The 22,096-nt window shown below is 28.1% G+C and overlaps 1 protein-coding gene across 8 annotated transcripts in view; it reads left to right on the top strand.

Moving 5' to 3' along the window:
• LOC118447777 (spondin-1) overlaps positions 1–21,890 on the top strand; it is a 289,832-nt gene extending 267,942 nt beyond the window's left edge. For all 8 annotated transcript variants that reach the window (XM_085655982.1, XM_085655979.1, XM_085655981.1 and 5 more), the window contains 3 exons: positions 10,074–10,246; positions 20,580–20,977; positions 21,526–21,890. In XM_085655982.1, coding sequence (XP_085512108.1) covers positions 10,074–10,246; positions 20,580–20,977; positions 21,526–21,740 — 786 coding nt within the window. In that variant the 3' untranslated portion in view covers positions 21,741–21,890. The remainder of the gene's footprint in view (positions 1–10,073; positions 10,247–20,579; positions 20,978–21,525) is intronic.
• Positions 21,891–22,096: the final 206 nt, after the last annotated feature.

Below are 22,096 nucleotides of genomic sequence, written 5' to 3'. Positions count from 1 at the left end.
ATTTCTTTTCTTTTTCCTTCTTTTTTTTTTTTTATTTTTTTCTTTTTTTTTTTCTTTTCCTTTCAAATACACAATCAATAATTAATACGTTGGACCAACTGAATAGTATCAAAATTAAGCGAATATGATACAACCAACCCTCTCCTTCTCTTCCTTCCCCTACTTCTTCTTCATCTACCTACCTGCATTACTACTAATAACCGATGTTGGAGCGAACATTAGCATTTCCGGGCGCTCAATTTTCATGAATTATGCAAAACCCCGATCACGGTGTATATGCACATATTTATGAACTTGTATTATTTATGCACGAGTGTTTTCTGTCTAAAGACAGACAATCCAACGCAACGTAACGCAACAGAACAGAATAGAATAAAACGCAACGATTGAATGAAAAGAATAAGAGTTTTTTGATTTTCTTTATGAGAAACAATATTTATTTATCTCTCATATTTGTAACAATGAAATGATTAAAATATAAGAAAAAAAAAAAATATATATATATATATAATCTTTTTATATTTTTTTCTTTTCGTGTTTCTTTTTTTTTTATTTTTTTATTTTTTTTTTTTTTTTTTTATTAAAGACTATAACAAAAATATATATATTTAGAGACTCAATGATTCTCTTCGTGACAATAATTAAAATAAAATAGAAAGGAAGATAATAATTTTTTCTTTTGCATAAATTTTTCATTTTGCATATAATTTTTTTTTTTATCCCTTTCAGAAAATAAAAGATCGACGTTCCGAAAAAAAAGTTAACTTTCGTGACGATTAAAGAAAAGAAAAGAAAAAAAAAAAACAGAAATAAACAGAAAAAAAAAAGAAATAAAAGATTATCTCTTTTGCAATTTTTTTCATTAATTCTTTTTTTATAATTTTTTCTTTTTTCTTTTTAAATATTATTAAAGACTTTCAAGGGAAAAGGGAGGAAGGGTAAAGGGCGAAAAAGGGAAGAATATTTCGTATCTTAATAATTCTTTTCGTTGGGGAAACACTCGATGATACAAAAGGGTTAACTTTGATTAATGGAACCAAATGAAAATCCAGCGCGAATTCCAGGAATACTACGTGCAACCAGGCGACGATTTATCAATTATGTAATCGTCATAGTACGATGCGCATGCGCACTCGGTTATTCATCGTATCTCAATTAATGTACGAATCTTTTGTTCTATGTACGTACGTACATAGATACGTATGTAATGTTCCTATGTAATCGGAATATCATTTCATCGTAGTTCCTCGAGTATTTCAACTTGTTCCTTTGTTAAATTGACATTGTTTCGAATTTCAATAGAAAAGTAAAATTTGTTAAATTTCTTCGTTATAATGTAAATCATTGGATGGGAACATTCATTAGCTTAGAAATTAATCAGGGATGTTAGATTGACAGTACGTATGTGTGCGCACACTATATATATATATATATATATATATATATATATAAATTATTTCATTAATTTTTATTACTTCTCATACATTTTTTAGAACTCATATAATAATTCTTTTTTTTTTTCAACTCCCAGCATATTCTCTTTAAAAAAATTTTTCTTTTTTTTTTTTCTTTTTTTTTTTTAATGTAACACGTCAATTATTTTAATGAAACATTTGGAAAAAAATTCGAAATACATAGGCTCACTCTCTCTCTTTGTTACTATCTTTGTTACTATCAAAGATCTATCAATATGTAATTATTTATATGTAATTATTTCGTATATCTAAATAAATAAAAAGACAACAACAATAGTAATAATGACGATAGTAATTAATTTTCATTAGAATTTTTATTTATTTTATTTCATTCATACGATATTATATATTTACATTTTTTATTATTACATTGTTTAATTAAAATATCAAACATAGAAAATTCCAATTATTATTTATTAATTAACACGATACATATAGGACGAATGATAATTAGATAAATTACGTTACCCCTTCCTTTTCCCTTCGTGCTCTAAGAAAATATTTAAAAAAAAAAAAAAGAAAAAAAAAAAAAAGAAAAAAGAGAAAAAAAATTATGAGAAAAACATGCGAGAAAAAAATAATGGCCGAGAAAATTGTCGAGTAAAGATAAATTTTTTTTCAAAATGAAGAAAAAAAAAATACGTATGAAATGTACGTACTTACATTTCGTCCGCACACGTATTTATATAATATATATATATATATATACACGTACGTATGTACATACATTGCACTGTATACAGGGTGTCATAAAACAATCTAATAAAAAATAAAAGAAATTCTAATGAAGCAATTAATTACTTAAAAATCTAATAGATAATAAAAGAATCTAATAAAATAAAATGAAATGAAAAAAAAAAGAAAGATTACACGAACGTAATCGCAAAAAATGCTTCTTCATCGTGAAGTTACAATGGATATATTGAACGAAACGATAAAAGAGGCGATTGATGCGCAAAGACAAAAGAGAAAGAGAAAGAGAAAGAAGAGAGATAGAGAGAGAGAAAAAGAAAAAAGAAACTTGTAACACCCTGTATAAAAGTAAGAAGTGAGTAACACGTATTCGGAGTTTGATATCAGTGCAACGAAAATGCACGGTGGTTATATTATAACATATATACAAGGCAAACCCAAAGTAATTTCTACGGTCACGTAGATAGGTGGTCATGTCTCACGATCTCAGATGGGTAATATCGTTCCTCCGAAAGGAGTTACCATTCCCTCTCTATTCCTCTGATCCTCTCTCTTTCTCTCTCTCTTTCTCTCTCACGCTCTCTTTCTCTCTCTTTTTTCCACTATCATACTCTTAAAAGAGAGTTTTCAGTTTAGAAATTTTTAAAAATCTTTTTTTCTTTTTTCTTGTTCTGTTTGTTTCTGCATTCTTTTTTCTTTTTGTTTTTTTTTTCTTTTTCTTTTTTCTTTTTTTTTTTTTTTTTTTTTTTTTTATTAAACTCTTCACTTCTTCGATCGACAAAGAACACGCGAATTGAATCATAAAATTATTTATCCGTAAAATTAATTAGAATAAATCAAAAATTTATTCATCAAATCGTTCATTCTAACGATATAAAAATTGTAAAAAGTTTTAATAATTATTAAATAATGTTTGTGATGGTAGTTTTTGTTTCTTTTTTTTTTTTTTTTTGTTTGTCTGTTTGTTTTTATGTTAGAAACATCGTACCTCGCGAAATATCACTTTTAACGAAACTGATCAGAGAGAAATATCTAATATAAAATTAATTATATCGATCGATATAAATGATTTAGATCAATATAGGAAAAGTAATAATATTGATTAATTTGGATCGATCATTTTTTTTTTTTTTTTTGTTTTTATACTTCTTCAAATTAAAAGAACATATTATATCATTTGGAAAGATAATTAACCCAGTAATATATCGTGTTCTTTACAAATGCGTTAATACAAATTTATTAATTTTTCAAGGTATATGAAAATTCGCATAAATCATCATGGATGAAAAATTATATTTATTATCTTTGAAGTGTTGGAAAAATAATAGGGGAAAGGAAAAAATTTCTTTTCCTTTTCTTTCCGTCTTTTTTTGCTTGTTTCTTTTTTTTTTTTTTTTTTTTTTTCTTCTTTTTTACATTTATAACTTCATTTCATTTTCTCGGAAATAAATTTCGTACACTTTATTAAAAATGTCTTCGAATTTTTATTGTCTTTTTCTTTTTTCTCCTTGTTTCTTTAGAATTACAATCGCGCAACTTTATATTTCATCGTCGCCAAAGAAAAATTTTTCTAAACGTAACTACCACAATAAATATGACACGGAAGGTCTTGATATTTTAATGAAAAAAAAAAAAAAAAAGAAAAAAAAAAAGAAAAAAAAAAAGAAGAAAAAAAAATACAACCTTTTATAAGATAATAATAAGATATAAAAAAAAATATCTATTGTTATCTCGCGTATGTTTTGTTAAAGAGAGAAAAGAAAATTTCGACGAAAAATAATCTATTTCTATGATTTTATAGAATATTGGAATATCTTTTATTAATCATGATCGAACTTATTTTTTGCCCGATCAACCACAAGACAAATTCTTTTTTATCATTTATCTCATGGAAATACTATTAATACATTTTCTATCGTGACATTAAAAGCAAAAGGAAAAAATGTATGAACGTTGCCAAAGAAATAAGTTTGATAAATGAAAATTAAATACGTACGTATATACGTGCGTATAAAATTCAAATATGATTCGAGAATGGAATTATATTTAATTAAGAGGAGACAGAAATAAAAAAGCAAGTTCAAGGGAAAAAAAAAAAAGAAGGGAAAATATATTTGTTACTTTTCTTTTTTTTTTTTTTTTTTTTCTTTTTTAACAAAGGACAAAACGTCGAACACCATTATAACAATGTAGTTTAAAGGGATATAACGAAAGTTCCTATATTGTTGTTGTTGAGAGGTGAAGGGTGAGAGGGAGGTTGGACGGGGTGGAGGGGGAAGGGCCAACAAAAGTTTCCAACTTGATTTTAATATTCAATTACTCCTTTTCGAGACTTTTTAAGGTTAATTTTCTTTCTCTTTTTTTCTTTCTTTTCTTTCTTTCTTTCTTTTTTTTTTTTTTTTTCCCCACGAATCGTAAAACGTAAAAAAGCCTAACCGCAAAACTTTTAGAAAGTCTTGAAAAAGAAATGATTGATTTTTAAACCCGGCTTAGAAAACTTTTGATATTCGAACGGTATTTTGGTATTTTGGAGTGTTTAAAAATAAAAAAAAAAAAGAAAATAAAAAAAAAAAGGAAAGAAAATAGAAAGAACAATTATTATTCTATCTCGCGTAGGTACATAATAATCAAGGAGAAAGATTAATATTTTTTCCGTTCGAACGAATGAAATAATTTGAAAAAGAGAAAAATAGAAAAAGAAAAAAAAAAAGATGTGTACGATGCTTTTCGAAAGAGAAAAAAAGAAACAAAAAGAATTAATGCCTACGAAGAAACGTTAGAAAGAAAGAAAGAAAGAAAGAAAGGAAAAAAAAGACAGAAAAAAAAAGAAAAAAAGAAAAATGAAAGATGATAAATGATAAAAAGATAAAGAAAATAAAGAAAAAAAGATAAAGAATTTCATTAAATATAAAAATTCGATAAAGCGATGATACGTTGTAAAAAAAAATATACACACACACACACACACACATATATATATATATATATATATATATATATATATGTAATAAAAGTATCTATCTACTAAATGTGAGAAAATTACGTGAATTAGTGTGAAGAAAAAAAAAAAAAATGATGGTCGTTAAGTCGTAGGCTTTAATTGAATTACATCGAACACGTAGTTGGACAAGTCGCGATAATAGAAGTCAAAGTGGACAAAACTCGTTTTTTTTTTTTATTTTTCTTTTTTTCTTCTTTGATTCTTCAAATGAAACATGACGACGACAGTGACGACGAAAAAGAGAGAGAGAAAGAGAGAGAGAGAGAGAGAGAGAGAGAGAGAGATAGGGAGAGAGAGACGAAGAATCGGCTAATAACGATTTTCTTTGGGAACTATCGTTAGCTTTGAAATTGGGCCGAGTGCTAATTAACGTCTAATTAATCGAACTACGTGCGATGGCAGTTTCCAATTACGCTTCTCCGATAGATTAGCCGAGTCTCTTATTGTAGTATCGTCCTATAATATGTTTCGGCTTATTGTAAGTATCACGATTAAGGTTGGCGATCGTCAAATTACAAATTATCGACTTCTCCTTTTTCTTTTTTTCTTTTTCTTCTTTCTTTCTTTTTTGCTTTTTTTTCTGTTACTTTATTTTTATTTATTTATTTTTTTTTCTTTTTTTTTTTTTTTTTATTATTATTATTATTATTCGTACCACCTTCCTTCTCTTCTTCTCCTTATTGATTGTAGCAATAATCTTACTGAGGATCATCTGATTGTATGTAATATAGACGAAAGGGAAAAAAGAAAAAGAATTCTCTATTATCAATGAAAAATTTAATTACATTTTAAATTCGTCCAAGTTTATCGAGTATATTTGAAGTATAAATCGATAAGAGACAAAATTTTGTTTCATCTCACTTATAACGATTAATTATTTTCTACGAATCGATCCATCGTTTTCTACTTTTCTTTTTTTTTCTTTTTTTTTTCTTTCTTTTTTTTTTTTTTTTTTTTTATTTTTTTTTTTTTATTTTCTTTTCTAACAGAAATAAAACTCAATGATCGGATTTTTTTTTTTTTTTAATCTCATATAATACTTATACTTTATGCAAAAAATTACTCCATAAAATTCGTCAATACTTCCTTGTATTAATCGCGACTACTCATAATACATTAATTATCATAGGGCCGCGTTATAATATTTTTTTTTTATAAATGCAACAAAATAGATGTTGTATTAAAACTTATAAAAAAATAATAAAAAAATATTATCTATAAATTTTTTGAATATAGAATATATATATATATATATTCAAAAAATATATTAGGTTGGAAATTATGAAACGGGCGTTTTTGTTTAGTTTTTTATTTTCATTCAACGCCCGTTTCATAGTTTCCAACTAACAAAACAATTATCGATCATAATCGAGGAGTAAGAGGATCAATCGTTTGAATCAAAGCGTTCGATTTGTTCCTTCGATTTATTTTTTCACGTTTGATCGATTAAAAAGCGTAGGAGAAAAAGAAAAAGAAAAAAAAAAAAAAGAAAAGAAAATAAAAAACGTAAAAATTCCATAGAATTTCATTATCATTCACAGCAATAAAAGTGATTTAATTCCATTAGCGTGTATACGATGAAAAAAAAAGAAATTTACTATATTTTTTTTCTCTCCTTTACTTCTTTTTTTGTTTTGTTTTTGTTTTTACAGTACCCCACCACCCTCCCTTCTCCATACTTTTCTTTTTTTTTTAACTTTTTACTTTTTTTTTTTTTTTTTGTTTTTTTTTTTTTTTTTTAATTTTCTTATTTCCCTCTAATGTAACCTGCGTGACAACGTTCAACTATGATGATGATGATTGCATGCCCGTTCTGGCAATTAGTGCCAACCGGTGTACGGGTATCGTCGATTGATAAAATTGTTAAATCGAGCAGGACCGTGGAGGTAAATCGACTGCTATAGGCTGCTCTCGTGGCTTCAAACAAGGAGGGTCGAGAGTATCGTAATTGGAGGGTCGTTGTCGGTACTAGACCTTCAAATTCGATTGCAACTCTCTCCCTGCACCCCCACTACACCTCTATTCCATTCCACCTCTTCCCTCCTCTTTACCTCCCCACCATGTTCCCTACTACCATACCCGTCCTCCTACCATACCACCACCCCCTCCCCCATTACTTTTCCACTCTCGTTTTTTGCGGTCCAGAGTTATACTCCATCAAAGTTAATACGCTCACTCTGCCTTTGGATACGTAATACACGACTACATACATACATACATACATACATAGATACATATATACATACATATGTACATCCATTATTTGGTTTTATTTTCTCTTTTATTTATTTTCTTTCTATTTTCAATTTTTTCATTTCAATATTTTCTTTCTTTTTTTTTTTTTTTAGTGTTCTTTATTCGTCATTACTTTCTCACCCCGTGCAATCACTGTTTTTGTAACTGCTACTACGTTTCATTTTTTGTTGTGTTCTCTTAATTTTCTTTTCTTACGTTTTTTTTTCTTTTTTTTTTTGTTTTTCTTTTTTTCTTTTTTTTTTTTTTTTTAAAGCAGAAGCTCGAAATAAATTATTCAATGCAACTCGATCGGTTATTTCTAATTAATTCTAATATCTGCATATATGTGTGTATATATTAATTATTATAGAAACTCAAAAGATAAATTAAAAATTTCATCCATTATTTTTTTTTATCATCGAATATGTGCATTAAAATACAACGTGTGATTATTAAAAATAATAGATATTAGGAAATATAAATATATTATATAATAATTAATGTAAAAATTCAGTGATATATATATATATATATATATAATTTTTTTTATTACTTTTTTTTATTATATATATATACACACGCATATCATACATTATATTTATATTATATAAAGTAAAAGAAAAATAAATAAAATTATATACACATATATATATATATATATATATATATATGAATTATTTGAAAAAAAAAAAGAAAAAAGGATGATAAAATAATCGCACACTTCAACTTCGCAACTTTTCAATTTGAAAATGATGATAGGTCTAAAAAAAAAAAAAAAAAAAAAAAGAAAAAGAGGAAAAAAAGGAAAAAGAAAAAAAGAGAAAAAGAAGGAGAAAAAGAAAAGTACTTTTACTGATAAGATCGAGCCAAAGAGATTATTTAAATATAGTAACGGCCTTGTGTGCCAACTACTCGGACCTCTTCTATTGTTCCTCTCTAGAGTCTTAACGACCATGATACAAAGGAGAAAGACCGCGCTAAGTTTACGCTTCGATAACCGTTCAAACTTTGTTGAACTTTTTACTCAGCTTTTCTCCCTCCGTCGTCTCTCAGATCTAGAATAGAAAGAGACAGGGAGAAAGAGAGAGAGAGAGAGAGAGAGAGAGAGAGAGAAAAGAGGAAAAGCTTGACGGAAGGGTGGAAAATAAGATGGTGTTGATGGGGGATAAGGAGGAAGGGAGAAAAGAGAGGTGAAAGGATCTGAAAGGTGGTAACTCGTATACCGAATTGATATCATTTTCTGTCTTACACGTTTCTTTCGACAGAAAGACGAAAACGAAACTTTTGAAAATGCAATAGAAATATTATATTTAATAATATAGTTGTTGTATTATATTCTCCATCATTTTTAATCGTTAGGATCTTTTTATCTTTTGCAAAATGAGAAACGTTATTTTGTCGAGCGTTTCAATAGAAACAAAAAAGACGTGATAGGAGAAAAAGTTTTCTTTTAAAAATAAAAAGATATTTCGATGTCGTCGAATTGTGACTTTTTGCATTTTAAGGTTCATCAGTATTTTTTGTTTTTCTTTTATTTTTTTTGTCTTTTTCTTTCTTTTTTGGTCCACTTTTTTTCCTTTTTTTCTGTTTTTTTTTTTTTTTTTTTTTTTCTTTACGTTGACACTTTGTGTACATCTACAATGTGTGTACAATGTGTGCGTATGTGTATTTATAATAAAAAAAAATTCTAACAACGATAATAATAGTTAATAATTAAATTTGTCATTTGTAGGTTTATAATGTTTTTTTTTTCTTCTGTTTTTCTTTTTTTTTTTTTTTTATTAGCTTTCGTTTATAATATAATAAATGTATAATAATTTTAACAATTAAAATTGTACTGTACAATTTCTAACAAAATTTATTTCATAAGGTAATTAAAAAATTTCACAATTTTTAAATATATTAATAATTATCGAACTTGCAAATATGTAATATTTATTTAATTCTAAATAGTAATAATAATATATCTAAAGAATAAATATATTTAAAGAATATTTATGAAAAATCAAATCTATTTCATAATAACGCGATAAGAAAAATATTTCTTTTCCTTTCCTCTTTTTTCTTTTTCTTTTTTTCTTTCTTTTTTCTATTTTTTTTTTTTTTTTTTTTTTTTTTTTTACTTAATCATTGATTCATAATTTCTTTTCATTAGTCCGTTTATCCAAAGAAACGATAAACGCTAATATACATAATTAATAAAATTTCTTTCGTATCAATACAAGTATGAAATTTTCTATTCTAATCTTTCTAATCCTTTAATAATTATTTCCAAAAGCAAATTAGACACGTCTATCCATTTTTTTTTTTTTTTTTTTTTTTTTCATGAATATACTCATATCATATCCAAGAAGAAGAAGAAGAAGAAGAAGAAGAAGAAGAAGAAGAAGAAGAAAAAAAAGGAAAAATAAAAGAAAAAAATTTCAATCATCATACAAATAAATCGTTCTTCTTTTCTCTTTCTTTTTCTTTTTTTCCTTTCTTTTTTCTTTTCGTTTTTTTTTTTCTTTCTTTTCTTTTTTTCCGTATTCCAAGAATAGGAAAAATACTGAAAATCGTCGTCGTAGTCGGTTGTTCGGCGAATTTTACGAGATAACTGTATAAGATAGGTACAGCATTCAATCCTAAGGGAACAGTTACGATCATAGCCCATTAAACGTGTGTTGCAGTTGCGGGAATACACTCTGACGGAGACCTATCACGAGGACGACGTCGAGGTCGAGTTCGTAAGCAATGACAATCTACTATCAAGCAATCCGACCCCAAGAGGAATCGATCCGAACAGAGACCTAAACGAGGCCATAGCGGAGGAACGAAGGGAAATGGACACTCAGAGATACAGGTAGAGACCATCTTCCTCGACCCCTCTATCCTTCTATCCCCTCCCCCTTCTCTCTCTCTCTCTCTCTCTCTCTCTCTTCCTTTCCTTCTCAAACTCATTTGTTCTAGTCTTATTTTTTTTTTTTATGAGCAATAAATAACTAAAGAGTAAGATCTTGAATAATCGTCGTCGATTTTTTTTCATCAATGAATCTCTCTTTTTATTTTTTCTTTTTTTTTTAATATCTTAAAATATTTTATCATTTTCTCTCTCTCTCACTCTCTCTCTCTCTCTCTCTCTTTTTCTTTTCTCTCTCTCTCTCTCTCTCTCTCTCTCTCTCTCTCTCTCTATATCTCTTTTTTTCTCAGTCTTTATCGTTATATTTCTCTGTCTTTCTTTCTTTCCATACTTCTCTATCTTTATCTATCTTTTACCTAGTTTCCCCATCTCTCTCTCTCTCTCTCTCTCTCTCTCTCTCTCTCTCTCTCTTTTCGTCAATTTCTATTTCTATTTCTCTTATTTTATCTCGATTTATCTCGATGAGAACTCTTTAGAAGAGAACTGCAACGGTGCATATAACACTCTTTGAGAATCACGGATAAAAGGAAGGATTTTGAGAGAAAATGTCGGGCGTCTCTATGGCGGTTCGTGCGTCTGTTTTCTTGCACAAACTCATTCTTTCTTTCTCTCTCTCTCTCTCTCTCTCTTTTTCTCTTTCTTTCTCTTTCTTTCTCTCTCTTTCTTTCTCTTGGGTGACTACGAAAGTACGGTTAGTAGTTTGGTCGTCGTTGTCGTCGTTGTCGTCGTTGTCGTTCGAAAACAGTCCGAAACTTTTACTCGGTAGAATCGTGCGGAACGAAAAGAAGGAGAAAGAAAAATAAGAATAAAAAAGGATTGAGAAAGAAGAAGTAGAGGAGGAAGAAGAAAAAAGAAAAGAAGAATAGAGTAGAAGGTGGAAACGTGATTTCTCTCGAAATCGACACGGTTCATGGAACGTTATATTTCTCTTTTCTTTCTTTTTTCCTTTCCTTACTTTTCCGTATCTTTTTTCTCGTTTCAAACGTAACGAAAAACATTTTTCTAATGAGATGCGAAATTTCTTTTTTTTTAACCCACCCCCTCCCCTACCCCGCCCTCCCACCCCCGCCCGCCCCATTTTCTCTCTTCGACATTCTCATTTCTTTCTCTAGAAGATAATTAACCCGATCGAGTAAAGTTATAACGCGACCCAGGGAACATTCGCGAAGGATTTCGTTGAGATGTCCGTTTATGAGAAAAAAAAAAAAAAAAAAAGAAAAAAGAAAGAAAGAAAGAAACAGAAAGGAAGAAAAAGAAGAACTCTTAAACGACGATCAATTTCGACGATTGCAAATTCGAAGATCGACGAATCGTGAATTCCGTAGATCGATGATGATTAGATTGAACGCGTTACTTCTTTTTCTTTCCTTTTTCTTTCTTTCTTTTGTTTTTTTTTTCTTTTTTTTATTTTTTTTTTCTTTTTTCTTTACTTTTGCCTTTTTTTTCTTTTCCTCCTTATTCCTCGATATTCCTTAACTCAAATGATTACTCTCGTCCTTTCCTTGGCCCTCGCGTGTAAAACATCAAAGAACGAAAGACGATATCGTTAAATTCTCCTCATAGAACTTTCTTCCCTCGCATAGTTATCGATATTATCAAGAACAAAGGTCCTTCAGTCATGCAAGCGGAAGAAGACAAGAAGGGAGAAAGAAAGAGAGAAAAAGAGAGAAATAGAGAGAGAGAGAGAGAGAGAGAAATAGAGAGAGAGAGAGGAAGAAAGAAAGAAAGAAAGAAACAGAGACAGTTGCTCCAAAGATACTCCTGTAAAGTGCACTGAGACAGCTTCAATGGACTCTCTCAAAGAGGTTTTGAAATAGGACTTCATCGACTAAACAGCTTGGAAAGAGTGACTTCAACCCCTTCTCAAAAACCCCTTTCATCTCTCTCTCTCTCTCTCTCTCTCTGTTTCTGTCTCTCTCTTTCTCACTCTCTTCTTCTTCTTCTTCTCTTTCTATCTTGAATAAAGAACCAACTCTCTTGCATACATATGCGAAAAAGTATCTTCTCTCTCTCTCTCTATCTATCTCTATTTATCTATCTTTCTCTCTGTTTTTGTCTCTGTCTCTCTTTATTCAATTGAACTTTCTTCGCCTCACCCACGCCTTTTCACGTCACGCGATAAAATTTCTCTCTTTTCTTTACGCTAACACCCTCTCTCTTTCTCTCTCTCTCTCTCTCTCTTTCTCTCCCTCTCTCTCTCTTTCTCTCTCTCTCTCTCTCTCTCTCTCTCTCATTAGTGTATGTACGCGCATGCGTTCCTACCTTTCGAATTCAATTCTCAAATTTTTGTTCATTTTATTTTTTATCATAAGAATACTATTTCATTTCTCAAAGATCTTCTTGCGTTTCATTGTCATCGTTACGATTTGATGATTTATTTATTATTTATTATTTATTATTTATTATTTATTCGTATTCGTATTGACGAAACGAATTATTCCGTATGCCTCACGTTTCTTCGTAAAATGGAATTTTCTTTTCCTAATTTCTTTTTTCCTCTTTTTTTTTTTCTTTCTATCTTTTTTTTTTTTTTTTTTTTTTTTTTTGATAAAAGTACCTTCAGTTCCTCACAACAATCGAAATTCACATTACCAAAGGAGAATATACTTGTTTTTTTATTGGATAGGATCTATCACGTCTATTGTTGCAGAATATGCTTGGTAAGAATCGCGATCGATTATCGTAAAACGTAATCTTATCATCATTGTAAAAATAAAGTGGTGCTTCTTTTATATTGTACGTATGTGTGTGTGTGCGTACGTGTGTGTGTGTGTGTATGTGTGTGTGTACGTATACGCGTATATATATATATATATATATATTTTTCTTTAATAGTCGAACGTGTACGATATATCCAAGTCGATGTTTCGATATGTGTATAACGATATTATTATACTTTCTTCGATAAAATCTTATACATATATGTATATCGCGTATATAATATATATATATATATATATATATATTTAGTTTATCTTCAAATTGCTATTACACAAAAATTATTCATTTTATTTAATAATAATTATTTATTAATTTCTTTTCGCTGAAAGATTTAACACCATATTATTTCATTTCCGATGAAATCATCGTACATAGGTATATTTATTTATATATACATATATATATATAATAATTTTTTTTTTTCTATTACGAATTCTAACGTCGCTTAATTTATAATAATTTCAAATATTGGAATAATAAAAAGCATTTGAAAGAAAATTCTAACGCCATTTCACTTACAAAAATATTTCGTGACTCGTAATACAATGTAAAATTGTAAAAGACAAAAGGAAAATGAATAACAAAGAAAAGTGAGAAAATTTTGCATTTAAAATAGAACAAACAACGATCTATACATTTGACACTTATACATACATATATATATATATATATATATATATATATATATATATTTAATATCGTTTTATATGATACATTGAATGATTCATTAGAAAATAAAACTATATTATCGATTCAGTTATTTCTACGATCAAAACGACACGAAGAAGTTAATCGAAGAAATCACATAGAAAATCTCAAGGGACAGTAACCTCGAGCGATCCATAAAGCATAAACTCCCCCTGCAATACTACATATAAATACACACATACACATATCATACATATACATATATATATATATATATATATATATATATGTGCACCATATCCGTGTATTAAACCTCTCTCCTTATCAGTGTAATATCCGACACGTTATCCACGACAGGACCGATAAAGCTCGTACTCGATCATATCGAAGATCGATGCGAAGTCATACCTATGAAATATAATTGTGAACCAAGTCCCAATTCGCATTTTCTCTCGATGATATTAAATTGTACATCTTGAAAAGAATACTGTATTTTATACAGATAATATAATTAAAAAATTGTAATAATTTGTAAATCTACATACATACGTAAATGGATATATATAATCAAAAGTATAATTATTTTTAATTACTTAATAATATTGTATTTTGAAAATATTTTTAAAGTATAGGGAACCGTTCTATTTATTTATTTATTTATTCTTTTTTTTTTTACAAATAATAGTATTATTTTTTTTTTCAAATAATATAAATATAAATATAATAAACACACACACACACACACACACACACATATATATATATATGCAAATACAATAAAAAATAATAAACATCAAAATACAAAAAAAAGTATATACTATATACTATATTAATACTATTATATAAAAGAAATAATGCAGCTAGAATAATATACTAATTGTTTTTCAAACTTCACAACAAAATCTTAAACATGCGAACACTAACAATTTGAAAATATTATTATTATTATTATTATTATTATTATTATTGTTAAAGATCTTTATATAAAAAAAGAAAAAATCTAAAAGAAAAGGAAGATAAAGAAATAAATGGATATTATCGTAGATATACATAGTCGATCGAGTCTAGGTTATTAACCTTTTTATAAAAAGGGAGAACGTCGATAGAAAACAGATCACTTATATTCTATCCTTATCTCATGCGATGCAATATAAGGATCACGAAGTGGACCCTTATCCTATCTGGTTCGCAAAGATGCATGGTATATAACAGTCTAACATAAAATTTTACGATCATTGCCAATATCAATTAGTATGAAGTGTTCGAATCTCTCTTTTCTTTTCTATCTTATATATTTTTATTTTTAACCTTTCAAAAATAAACCTTTGGAAAAATTTCGATCTATATATATATATATATATATATATATATATATATAGGAAGAGTCTAAAAATCGTGTGAAAGCACCACACTCTGTTCTTTATTTTCTCACTCTTTTCTCTATTTTTCTCACTCTATTCGATAGTTGTACTGAAAGTGAAGGGCCTAAGGGTTACTTTTTCTCTCATACGAGTGACAAATTTTTCTTTTTTCTTTTTTTTTTTTTTCAACGTAAGTACTAACCACCTCGAGAAACTTCAATTTTCAAAGGTTTCTCTCTCTCTCTCTCTCTCTTTCTCTCTCTCTCTCTCTCGAATTCAGGATTTTCAACTTCACGTCAGTGCATCGATAAAAGTGCACTCAAACTCGACGTAAAATCTCACTCAATATTACTATAGGACTTCTTCGTTGAAGAAACTAAAAATATTTAAAAAAAAAATATTTTATTTAGTATGTATCTTTTCGTAACCTTTTACGAAGTCGAACGAAAAAAGGAATTTTTTTTTCCTCCATTTTCCTTTCATTTTTAAAATTATCAAATTTATTAATGAAATTAATTTTGATTGACGATTAAAATTAATATCTTCAAGAGGACAAATAAGTCAATCGTTTGAAGATATTTGTTTATTTTTTTTTTTCTCTCTCTTCAGCATCCCGACGACACAGATATAATTATAGATCTTTCCTTTTGGACTGAATATAGTTTCTTTTTTTTTTCTTTTGCTTTGTTTCTTACGAGACAGTGTTAATAAAAATGCATGATTACGTAAACGCACGTATCCATGCTGAAACATTTAAGGGAAAAGGAAAACTATAAAAAATAAATAAATAAATAAATAATATAAAATAAAATAAAATAAAATAAAAGCCTCGATCCAATTGAATAAAATAAAACTATACTTAATGGATAAAACTATGAAAAATAAATGATTAAACGTAAATGCATATTTACGTACATAATATAGTTCATCATAATATATTTTACGTTATGCGTTCTTTATCCTTTGCGATATTATTTATTTACGATAAATATCGAACGCGTAAACAAAAGATCAATGTCTTCTTTTAGTTTCGAAACGTAAACGAATTATCTAAATACTATGTTACGTTCGGTTGAAAGAATGAAATATGTGATTTAAAGAGAGAAGAAAAAGAAAATAGGGAGATAGAGAAAGAGAGAAAAGGAAAAAATAGAAGGAAAGAGAGAAAGAGAAAAAGTCGAAGACATATCGTTGTGTTTACCCTTCCTCGAACGAACCAACAACCAACCCCTGTATATAAATCGTTGCTAGTCCACCAAGCTTATAACTCGCTGGTGTCGCGAACGTATGTATATGTACACACACACACACACACACACACACACATATATATATACATATATATTCTATGAAGTGTAAAGGTGATAGAAGAGGGAGATGAGGGAAGGTGAGAAAAAAATAAAACGTACACAAAAAAAAAAAAAAAAAAAAGAAACAAAGAGTAAGCCAAACCACAAAGAAAATAGTTACTACCGTGAATCCTCGTTAATTATTTCGACCGACGATTCGTTTGTATGCGTATGTCTGTGTGTTCTACGTGTATAATTTGTATGTTTCGCGAGAGACGGAAAAAAAAGAGAAAGAAAAGAAAAAAGAGGGGAGGAGGGGAAGCAATAAAAAAAAATGGCCACACAAGCCTAAGTTGTCTCTCTCTCTCTCTCTCTCTCTCTCTCTCTGTCTCTCTCTTGGTCGACGGTATTTCAATTTGTTGAAAGTTAAATGTGTTTTACATCGCCGCTCCCTCCTCCCTCCCTCCCTCCCTCCTCCCTCCCTCCCTCCCTCCCTCCTCCTCCCATCCTCCTTCTCGGTGGATAGATGTATCCTCGACGTATTTTTATCGTTTGCAACTGACCGACAAGCTGGGCCACGAACCAAACACACGGCACCGTTGTCCTTCGCTTTGGTTATATTTGAAAAATATTTCTTTGTTTTTTTCTATGCCTCAATTCACTCTCTCTCTCTCTCTCTCTCTCTTTTTTTTTTTATTTTTCTTTTCTTTTTTACTAATATACAAACATTTACCCTTTTTTTTATGGACTATCGGTCACCCACCGTATCATGTATAGGTACACGCATTATACGTAAATCGTCGATTTGTTTGATAAGAAAACATAATAACAAATGATCTCCCGAACGTTCAGAATAATAGATTATTATTATTGTTATTTTTATTATTGTTATTATTATTATTATTATTATTATTATTATTATTATTATTATTATTATTATTATTATTATTATTATTATTGATTATTGTTTACGTAAATGTACGATGAAAATTTTACACATTCTTCATTCAGTTGATTACGGATTATGTATGTAGGTACATACGTTTTTGAAGAAATTAATGATAATCCTTTTATCGGCGATGATGATAACAGGAAGAGATAAAATCTGTATTATTGATTTAATCGTGATGTTACATTTTAACGTTTAATAGGAAAAATAAATATTATTTCGTTTATTAATCGAACGAATTTAATTTAAGGCAAAATTATATCATTTTTCTATCATCAAATTAATCAATGTTTTATAGCTAATGAAATGCAAATTATTTTTGTATTATTGATCATCAATCGACTTTGATTTAAATATATATATATATATATATATATATATATATATATATATATATATGTATGTAATAGAAATTAAATTTCTATCGTCAATCGAGTATAATTTATTTTACATCTACTAGATGTTTATAGTAAATTTTAATTGAGAAATAATTGACGTAGTATAATAGAATGTTAATTAATTGAATATTGAAATTATTACATTATTTGAAATCATTATTATTAGTAAATTATTTCAATTTATTATTAATTTTATATATATACATATATATATATTTGACATAGAAATTATATATTTGTATTGTTAATTAATTGAATCTATTTAAAAGAGAAAAAATGAAAAAAAAAAACAAGTAAATTTGAATATTTTCTTTTTTTCTTCTTTTTTTTTTTCTTCTTTTTTAATTGATCACATAATTTCTTATGTATCTTCTCACTATTCGTATCCAAGGACGTTATTTAAATATTTATAATTTAAATATTTATTAATTCAAATATTTATTAATACTTACGAACAAATAATAAAGAAAGCAAATATCTATTAATTCGAATTTTAAAAAAATTTTATTTTCTATTCTCTCTCCATTTTCTTTTTTTTCTTTTTATTACAAAATATATACTCGATATATATACTCGATATATATACCCATAGATAACATCATTAAATCGAATAATTTGATCGCATTGTACCCATTCAAATCTAACAATGAAAGATAAGAGAAAAAGTCTCGAAGAAAAATCATAGATGATATAAAATTTTCAACGAATCGATTGTGATCCGATTTTCTTCTTCTCTCTTTTCGATTCTTAACGTTCGCCATTTAAATATGTCTATCCATAAAATAAGGATTAGGTGGTCTGTTTCGATTTGCAGTAAAAAGAGATGGAAATCGTCTGAATCGTAGAATAAGGATCCACTAAGATACAATAAAATGTCTCAAGAACAGAGAGATAAAAGGTGTTACATTATTCTTAGTAAGCCAATTGGAATTTTTTTTAAACTGTTAACCGGAATAATACAGTGACTGTTGACCGAAATAGTACAGTATTTATATTATTGAAATTTCTTCCCCTAAAATGGCACTCGTTATTGACACTCAAAAGTTACAACTTTATATCGATTGTAATCGAATTCATAAGCAATTGTTTCTTTTTTTCTTTTTGTTTTCTTTTTTTTTTTTTTTTTTTTCATTTCTTTATTTTTTGCTTTCCCGACTTTGATCTTAGGAAATATATGAAAATTATTTTTTTACATTGTTATTCGTGCCAAAACGTTAAACCCCCTCCTCCCACTCCCCCCCCTCCCATAAAGTACCCTTCGATAGATATGGTCATGCTTTAGAACGAGTTAACCCGTGACAAAAGATTTAAATTTTCTTTTCCGATAAAGAATAAGAAAAAAAAAAAAAAAAAAAGAAGGAACGAAAAAAGAAACGAGAAAATACTTCTCTCTCATCATCTTTCGTCTTAAAAGACAATTTAAAGGGGGTACATAAAATTGAGGACAATTTAATTGTTATCATTTTGCAAAATACATGTGCGATAAAGCGAATACTTTTTACATTCGATAAAAAAAATTAATAAATAAATAAATGAGCAGTAAATTATATATGTATATATACATATACATATTTCTTTGAATGTCATTAAATAATTAAAAAAAAATCGTTCGTTTTTAAATCCAATTAAAAAAAAAAAAAAAGAAAAAAAAAAAAGAAGAAGCTGTCCCAATATACTCGATTTTACAAATTCATTAATTATTGTAAAAAAAATAATACAATTTAATCAAAATATACATTTCATAAACGCACATATACATAAGCACGAACACAAGCATACAAACATACACACACACACACACACACATACACACATCCACGTTTATCCATTGAAAATCTTTTCATATCTTTTCATATCTTAAAAGATTAAAAAGTATTTCGATAATAATTTCCTCGATTTAATTTATAATAATAATTATTTCTTTTTATTGAAATCTAGGTATAAAAAACCGAGGCTATTCTTATTCAATTCAACTTTTGTATTCACTCGTATCATTTTCTCGTTAGATTTCCATTTTCTTTCTTATCGTCATGCTCGTATAAAATTTCTATACAAAAGTGAAAAATAAGATATCAGTATTCTTTCTTTCTCTCTCTCACTCTCTCTCTCTCTCTCTTTCTCTTTCTCTCTTTCTTCCGAAGAAAAAAAAAAATTGGTCGTTAACGAGTCGTTATCATAGTTAACCATTCATTTTATTATTTCACGTAGAATGGCCGTCTTAAGAATAAAATATCTCGATGTCTTATTTATGTATATACCTAAACAAGATAAACTTCAATGACTTGAATTGTCAATTTTTTAATATCTCTAGAAAATTATACCATAGAGAAAAATTTAATGTGACCCATATAAATACTTATTTCCCCTTCTATATCATTCTATAATTTTATTCAACACATTATCATCGAACTTTCATAGTTTCGAATATATTTAAAAATTGATTAATAATTATTTTATATACATATATATATATGTGTGTTTGTACAAATTTATAAATAAATTTTTATAAATATTATATAAATAAATATTGTTTATACATATGGATAAATAATAATAATAATTATTATTATTATAATAATAATTTGATTTTATATATGCAAGTATATATATATGGGTAATAATAATATATAGATAAAAATTATTACAATAATAATAAAATAAACATAATACGAATTATAATATGAATGGATAATAATTATAATAAAGACAATAATCTATATATATATTATTATTATTATTATTATTATTATTATTATTATTATTATTATTATTATTATTATTATTATTATTATTATTATTATTATTATATATTATTATTATTATTATTATCATTATTATTATTATTATTTATATACTCTGTGGCTAGATAATTAGATAATTAACGAATATCGAAACCCCCTTTTTTTTTAGATACTGGACCACAACAAGTAATGGACAATCATTAGTAACCGATATACCGCGCGATGGAAAAGCTGCAATAATCGATAGTATCGCATCATCGTACGCATTGCAAAGGCCAAGGTTAAATGCAACACCAACTCCGAGAACGAACAAATTGATTGATCAAAAGAATAAACATAACGAAGGAAAATCGAATTGGCCATATTATCAGATGTACAGGCACTCGGTGGAAGCACAAAAGGCAGAAATTTTCAAGGACATTCAAAGGAAAATGGCTAACACGACAGGTGTTTCCAAAATCGGTCAATCGTGGATGAACAATTCCACGGATGTCTCACAACAACGTCAGCATAAACTTAGAATGAAACATCATAGGTTAATGGCTAAGGGCAAACATTTAAGAACGCGTAAGTTGTTCTAATTTTTTATATTTCCTTTTTTTTCCTCCCCATCCCCCGCCCCCACCCCAACCAATTATTCTTAACTTTGTATAACTAATTAAAGATTAATTTAGATACACGCAAAATAATATTAATCCAGTTCGGTCACTCAATCATCAAATTATTCGAACAATTTCGTATACTTTACACCGGCAATTATAAATGTGATCCAATCTTTTTATCCCCTCTACCATTTTTCCCCTCATTTCCCTACACACACGCATTATAAATCTCCAAATCGTTCAGACCATATCATAATGCGAATCGATGGGTGGGGGGAGGGGGACACGTAATTTCATAAACATTTCGTAAATCATTAATTTAAATCAAACGTTATCTTTGATCATTGGCGAATCAATATCATGATAAATATCAAACATGTAACGTGTTCGATCAGTTAGATCATTATAAAAAAAAAAAAAAAAAAAAAAAAAGAAAAAATAAGAAAACTTTACTTTTAATCATCACGACACACGTCCACGCTACGACGTCCCCTTATATTTTTTAATCCTTAGGTCCACCGAGAGATTGCAAGGTCAGCGAATGGGGTCCATGGAGTGCTTGCAGTCGTAGTTGCGGAGTAGGGGAAACACAGAGGACACGAAAAGTGACGATAAAGTCGCGCCGAGGTGGAGCAGCTTGTCCGCCATTGAAGGAGACCAAATGGTGTGGCAGTGTTAGTCCATGTCCGGAGAACAACAAGTCTATTCTCGAGGCGTTTCATTGGTAGTCGTGTTAAGAAAAAGTCGCCGAATAACGACGACCTTTGACCTAATCTTACGAGAAGAATAAAGAGAACACACGGCCAAGTTATCCCGAGATTTATTATATTATATATACTCGATTAAGGAAGGATCTTGTGCGTGAAGATGATGACGACTGTAAAAAAAAAAAAAAAAAAAGAAAAAAAAAAAAAAAAAAAGAAAAAAAAAAGGAAGAAAAAGTAAAAAAAAGAAAAAAAACCGATGAAAAAGAAAAAAAAGAAAAGGAAGAGGGGAAGAAGAAGAAGAAGAAGAAGAAGAAGAAGAAGGGAAGAAACAAAAGGAGAAAATAAATTGAGAATTAATGTTCTCTATTTCTTTCGTC

The sequence above is a fragment of the Vespa mandarinia genome, chromosome 3 (genome assembly GCF_050613455.1).
Source record: "Vespa mandarinia isolate Hongniang chromosome 3, ASM5061345v1, whole genome shotgun sequence".
NCBI classification, from domain to species: Eukaryota; Metazoa; Arthropoda; class Insecta; order Hymenoptera; family Vespidae; genus Vespa; species Vespa mandarinia.
This window is presented reverse-complemented; position numbering and strand designations above follow the sequence as displayed.